Raw genomic sequence first — 6782 nt, 5'->3', positions numbered from 1 at the left:
ATTAGAATATTACTGAAGACCAATAAAAACAAAGGATTTATAGAAATGTTGGCCAACTGAATATAATATACAAGTTTCACTTTTTAAATGGAATTACTGAAATAAATCTACTTTTTCATGATATTCTAATTTTACGACCAGCACCTGTATATTATTGAGAATGCAATCTGGGTAAATTTACATGTGAGTGCACTTAATAACTATACATTATATTCTTCTGTTTGCTTTATCAGAACAGAAAAATTGACATTCTGTAATTAAAATGAAACATTTAACTACCTTGTTTGCTTAAAAAGATTGCAAAGCCAGTGCTTTGTTCCCCAAACAGCTTAGACTGTACAGAAAACTCTTCATTTTTATGACGTGCACAATAAAAGGTCAAGTTTCATAGCAAACATCAAGAGGCTGGCAGCACTTATTAAACATGCGACCTTGTTCAAAATATTTATCCTGATATCACTGTCATGGATACAACTAGAGATAGGAAGCACTAGTTAAACAGACACGGTGTTCCAAGGAGGATACATAGACATGTCCATGATTTTCTATATTGAAAAAAGCTACTATGTAATAAATGCACTGTGCTTAAAGCTGATACATTTTCATACAAACACAAATCCTCAGGCTTCAAACTGCAGTATCAAAACAAAGCAACCTTTAACAATGTAAAAAAAAATACTCGGAAATAATTAGGTCTTCATTAAGCTGAGTATGTACCGTAAAGTCACAGCAGAGTATAACATTATGTCAGCTGCTAATGATCATCTGTGCTCAAGACGTAATTGTGGCTGCATTTTCACCAAAAATTAAAAAAGGTAAGATTTAGCTCTGCAGTTCACCTTAGGACAATTACTGAGCTTTTTTAAAAACTCTAGTATAAATAATCTTGACAAAGGCAAAGAAAAACAAAAAAATCTACCCAAAAACCTAAAACGTTAGATGAAGTTCTTTTTATATATAGATATGAATGCAGAATGAAAAATAATTGGCTTATATCAAGAAATGTGTAGCAAAAAAGCATTGGGGGTGGTTTTACATCATTCCCAAAAACCAAAGTTAATGCAAGTAGCTGAAGGTTTTATATGTAATTTTTGCACGTATCACATTATCAAATGTTAAAAAAGGGCAATATTATGTGTTTCTCAGGCATACATTTAAATACAATACCATAATAAAGTATCTATGTCACCTTTAGCTGTTATTATAATGCTGTTTTTATGTTTAAATAGAAAATAAACTTATCTTCTCACCACTTCCTCTTCTAAATGCCTTGAAATTGGCCTCTGTCTCTTTAAGAACCACCTTCACCTTCCTCTTCTGCCTGGGGGTCGCACTCATGGGGGGGGGATGGGTGGCTGCCATGATGCAGTTTACTTGGCATCTGAAAATACATTTCCTCAAATGTATTTTTAATCTGAAAAGAGCTTCACTGAGTGAGAAGTAACGTTAGGAGCTCCGCAGACAGTTTAAGTTTCACTTTCACTTTCACCTGAGAGCTAGCAGGAGTCATGGGTGGGGTGTATGGGGAGGGAGGGGGGGGGGCGCTCTGCCATGAGGAAGTTCGGCTTAAAGACACGTCCCAGGGGCATTTCTGGTCCCCACCTGTCGTTTTGCTCCTCAGCGTGGCTTCCTAAAAACGCTGCAGGATTTCTCAAACATGCATGAATGAGTCAAAGCAAGGCTTTGGGCATGTTTTTTATGAGAGTATAACATTATAACATGATATAAAACTCAAAAAAGTTGATTTTACATGAAATTGCCCCTTTAAGCCAAACAGTTGGTGTAAAACTCTCCCTGCTAAACACATACTGCTTTCTTATTAAGCTCCTTAAGACACCTTTTAGCAAAATCTGGCAATTTTACTGCCTTAAAAATTTCCGAGCCCAAGCCCTGAACGTCCTCGACCTCTGGCTGCTCAGTACAATCTAAGAACACATGATGCAACCTGTCACATAGCTCTGTCAAAAATAAACCCCAGTATATCTGCCACAGCCTGCGGGCGAGGGGGTGGAGTGTGGGAGATCACTTCTGTAGTTCAACCACAGCTGTGCTTTGTGGGCATAAGCGGACAACGTCAAGGGGGGTGGGGGGGGCTTCTTCTAAAGGAGGAACTGCCAGCTGTGTAAGGGAAGCAGCCGTGAACACAGGGGCTGTTGACAGAAGGCAGATGTGTCTCTGGATGCATGTGCAACCTGAAAAAAAGCCTGACTATATGGTGTCTTTGTTTCCTCCTGTGTATACCTCTGAGCATAAATGGTTTGTTTGCCTTTGTTGACAATTGTTTCCATGATGTCTGCTTTAGATTTGAATAATAATATATACAATAATAGATTATATATAATAGATTTGCCCAACCTGACAGATTCATGTTGCTAATAGGTTAGATCCATATGTTAATTAATCTATAAAAATGTATTAAATAAAGTACAGAAGTGTAATTAAAACTTCTGAGTCATTATAACACAGTATAAACTCTACTGTGAGTTTAAAAGAACGGTGAGGGTTGAGTCTGGTTCAGCAGACTCAACGAATGCTTATCATTGTTACGTTTGTCTGGCCTTCCTCACTGTGATGACAGAAAGAAAAAAAAAACTCAACACTGCAGGCTACAGCTGGTGGAAAGCCTTGCTCAATAATTAATAAAGCTGCCAATAAAGAGGGGCTGATAAATGACGTGCTTTTTAGAGGTTAAAAAGGAATCACGTTATGCAGAAATCACTTTTTAAAAATGTGAAAAATGTTCAATTGACTACACTTTTCAAATGGTGCGTCTGAATTATAAAATGACTCATGCTCTTACAGTGGGGGCAGATGAGGATTTTGTCAAGCTTAGGTGGCAGCTTAGGTGTTCAAATCAACACTGTGTCGGGTTTTAGGAATTAGGATTTACAGTTCACATGATGGTGCACATTCGGTTAGAGACAAAATACTTGATTTGAGCTTACAGTTTAATTTTACTGGGTCACTGGATATAAAACAAAGGCTGAAATATAGGTCATGTCAAACACTGTATATTGGGTTTAAGATAGTTGTGATGGAAAATTGTTTGTATCTTTAAAACAGGTCAAAGGTTCAAAGATTGGAGCTATTCACAACATTATGTCACATCTAATGCGCTGCAATGCAAAGAATACCAACAAACTTTAAGTAAAACTGTCTGCGATAGAAACAGACATGGTTCTTAAAAACTGTACTTCAATCCAAGGAATAAGATTATAGAATAATCTGGAAGATGGTGTTAAAAACACCAAATAAGTGGGTGTATTTAAGAGAATGATAACGCTTAGTTTGTTGGAGAAATATGTAATGGTATAATGTGCATTTATGAGCTTTTGTTCTAGGAGCAGGGGCAGAGTCTTGTCCTTTGTGACTCCTCCCCCAGTTTACCCGCCCGGACACTGGTGGGTCTAGGAGAAAAGTCGATGCCTCTTTGTGGATCTAGGGCGATGGGTCAGACTCTCACAGTCATTGAAGGGGGGGGGGGAAGTGCGGGGCAGCACTTGCAGGCTCACCGTAGCAGGAGAGGAAGGAGGAAGGGGGGGGGGGTTGAGGAAGCTCCGTGAGCCAGGCCTGCAGTCACTCGAGAATGACTGTCAGCCAGTGGATTGATGGGTGGCCGGTGGTGCTGTTGCTGCTGAGTCTGACCTGCCTCTTCCGAGGGCATCAAGCGAGAGCTTTGGGCTCGACCTTCAACTGCCCTCCTTCCGACAGCCGCTCCCTTCGTGAACCCCAACTCTCGTGCAGGCGTAGTAGCACCGGGACGCCTGAGAGACCTGCTGGGCACTGTCGTTTCTTCGGGCAGCGCTCTCTTTGTAGGATGTGCACTTCTTAGTGTGGTCGAGATGAGATTTTGGGACCAGTAAAAATAGGTCTCAAGGGAACTGTTTTTTACAGCGAAGAGGTATTCTACCTCCCCTCTGTGACTACTGAACCAGAGAAATGACTCCTATGTTATAATCTGACCTCTTTTTTGTTACTAATCACTTTAGAATAACCACACTATTATAAAATAGGCAATTATCGTGTTATTTTAGATTAACAAAAACTCCCCTGTAATCAGAGAAAAATGTTAAAAAGGACAATCAAAAATTATCAATGTCCAGTCAGTTAATTTGTCTTTATAATGCTCGCATGCAGTTTAATAGNAGATTTTGGGACCAGTAAAAATAGGTCTCAAGGGAACTGTTTTTTACAGCGAAGAGGTATTCTACCTCCCCTCTGTGACTACTGAACCAGAGAAATGACTCCTATGTTATAATCTGACCTCTTTTTTGTTACTAATCACTTTAGAATAACCACACTATTATAAAATAGGCAATTATCGTGTTATTTTAGATTAACAAAAACTCCCCTGTAATCAGAGAAAAATGTTAAAAAGGACAATCAAAAATTATCAATGTCCAGTCAGTTAATTTGTCTTTATAATGCTCGCATGCAGTTTAATAGAATTTGCAAAGACAGCCACAACTGATCATACAAATTAATAACATTGATTAATAATAGATGGTGAATAAAATAAAACACTCTAAAATGCTAAGCTAACTTCCTGATTAAAAATGTGGCATTCTGTTAATTTCTTTAGAAGGCAGGATAAAGCAGTCAGTTTTACCCCCATGAGGTCGGACGTTGTTTGAAAAGATCTCTCTCAGTGATGGGCCTTAATCCAAATTATGGTCTTCGGTCCTTTTGAGCTCAGTTGAAGAGAATTGATCAGCTTTTGGCCCAACGAGAGAAATGAATTTCAGGTCCGGTCTTGGTTCTGCTGCTCTGAAGTCCTGCTCCTTGAGCTGTTCCTTCTTCAGCTGAGTGACACGAAAGACCCCGTTGTGGTCCAATTCAGGCCTTTTATCTTCCTGTGTAAACTTGTTTCCCGCCTGGCCTTGGGCGATCATGTGTCATGTGTTTTTCACGGTATTTTTCCATTGTGAAACAACCCTCAGTACTTCTCCTTCTTTGGGCCCATTAGGTACTTTTTCTGCGGTGTCAAAAGTCCATTTTATCTGTTACAATCATCATTTCTGAGAAGGTCTTTGGTTGCACAAGGTTTCACGTGACATTAGAAAGGGGAACTGAAGGCTTACTGACCGTTAGATAAGATGCCAGGCTTAGCTCACATAATGCTCTACTTGTCTACACATGACTGGTTATACGTTCCTTCAACTAACCCTACAGAACATGCTTTATACTCTAATCTGCCTCAATCACCATCTTAACATTCTTAAAACATAATACACAAGTTTATAAGTCATCAAGAATCACAGTACATCAATTAATAGAACCACAGTAATAATAATAATCATTGGTTAGGTTAGATATACTTTTAAAGTTGATTACATTATYTCTTCATATTTCCTCCTGCTGCCGTCTCAACCGCTTCTCCTCTGGACCTAGATTCTTCTTATGATATCTCCTTTTCTTTTCCTGATCCCGTCTCTGTGGGGGAAAGAACTCTCTAGGCCTGATTCCACCATTATAAGCATCCTGAGCAGTGGGCCCTCTTGACAAGAGCCAGGGGGGGGGCCAGGGGTGGCCATGGCCACCACAGACAAATATTAGGCCATCCCATTGGCCACCCTGCTGCACACACCCCTTCCACAGTGAAACAACCTTTAAGGGTGTAATAATCCTCCTGAAAAGTTGGTGGTAATGTATAACAGTTTGAAACATTACCAAGCTCTATTAGTGAAGAAGAGTAATGATAAGGAAGATATGGTTTTCTTTATATGCAGAACATATGCCTATGTAATCTGACTTATGGTGTCAACTTTTGAACTTATGGTAACAAACGTTTTTGTTTTATTTTATTTTGTTTTTTTGTCACTATAACACTGTCATTTTATGTTCTGAAGGCTGCACAATGCTCTGTGTTTGGTTATAAGTAGGCCTATCACTAAATCAGAAAAAGTGAAATGCCCCTCTAAATTCACTGTTGGTGGTTATCAATATTGCACCTGTTCATTGGATAAAATTATTTATGTTAGTTTTAAACATGCAGTTGAGTGTCATCACTATTTGGCACAATGACGTGTTAAAATTAAAAATGAATCAATGAACAATATAAATGTAAAAAGCACCCCTATAATCATTGCACATGATAAATTGTGGCACATAATTAACGTTATCTCAGCTAAAGCAGTGATTTTAAAAACAGGATTATGGAACTAGATTAATGATGAATCTGTCTATGAAATAATTATTAAATCAAGTGCTAATTTATGTACCGGTAGATAAAAGTATGTTTAACTACCTGGTAAAATACACCAGAATGCAGGAAATGGCATCTATTTTGTTCAAAATTTTCTGGGGGAGGGCTCCCTGACCCCCCCAACAGTATGTCCCCCACTTTTAAAATGGTTCTGACACCCATGTTTGTAAGGTAGTCACTGCCTGTATAAGGACATAAGGAAATGACCAAAACACAAAGATTTGCAGAAAATTTCAATTAAAAAATGATGTAATTTTCCTGGCCACCCCTGTGTGAGTAGTGGTCCCAGTCTGGCCACCCCTGTGTGAGTAGTGGTCCCAGTTTGGCCACCCCTGTGTGAGTAGTGGTCCCAGTCTGGCCACCCCTGTGTGAGTAGTGGTCCCAGTCTGGCCACCCCTGAGAAAAATGTCTGGCTCCGCCACTGTCTAGGAGGAGAGTGTGAAGCGGGAAGAAACTTCAGTTACATGTCACTCAACACTCTGAAGTGCTTCCTGCAACTTTCCTGCTTTGATAGGATTTACACAGCCCTAGATAGTGCTGTACCAAACGATTATTTTCTAATCGATTAATCTAACGA

The 6782-nt window shown here is 39.3% G+C and overlaps 2 protein-coding genes across 9 annotated transcripts in view; both read right to left on the bottom strand.

Annotated features, from left to right (window-relative positions):
- LOC106520856 (sodium bicarbonate cotransporter 3) overlaps positions 1-6782 on the bottom strand; it is a 51270-nt gene that overhangs the window by 33946 nt on the left and 10542 nt on the right. The gene's annotated exons all lie outside the window — the stretch shown is intronic.
- The window catches only part of LOC106520858 (DNA-directed RNA polymerase II subunit RPB1), a 5366-nt gene continuing 2954 nt past the window's right edge, over positions 4371-6782 (bottom strand). Inside the window, exon 2 of one of the 2 annotated variants that reach the window (XM_014013136.1) lies at positions 4371-5468. In XM_014013136.1, coding sequence (XP_013868590.1) covers positions 5344-5468 — 125 coding nt within the window. In that variant the 3' untranslated portion in view covers positions 4371-5343. Of the gene's footprint in view, positions 5496-6782 lie in introns of both variants that reach the window. The other variant, XM_014013137.1, reaches the window with a different exon arrangement.

This window comes from Austrofundulus limnaeus, unplaced genomic scaffold (genome assembly GCF_001266775.1).
Source record: "Austrofundulus limnaeus strain Quisiro unplaced genomic scaffold, Austrofundulus_limnaeus-1.0 Scaffold98, whole genome shotgun sequence".
NCBI lineage: Eukaryota > Metazoa > Chordata > Actinopteri > Cyprinodontiformes > Rivulidae > Austrofundulus > Austrofundulus limnaeus.
This window is presented reverse-complemented; position numbering and strand designations above follow the sequence as displayed.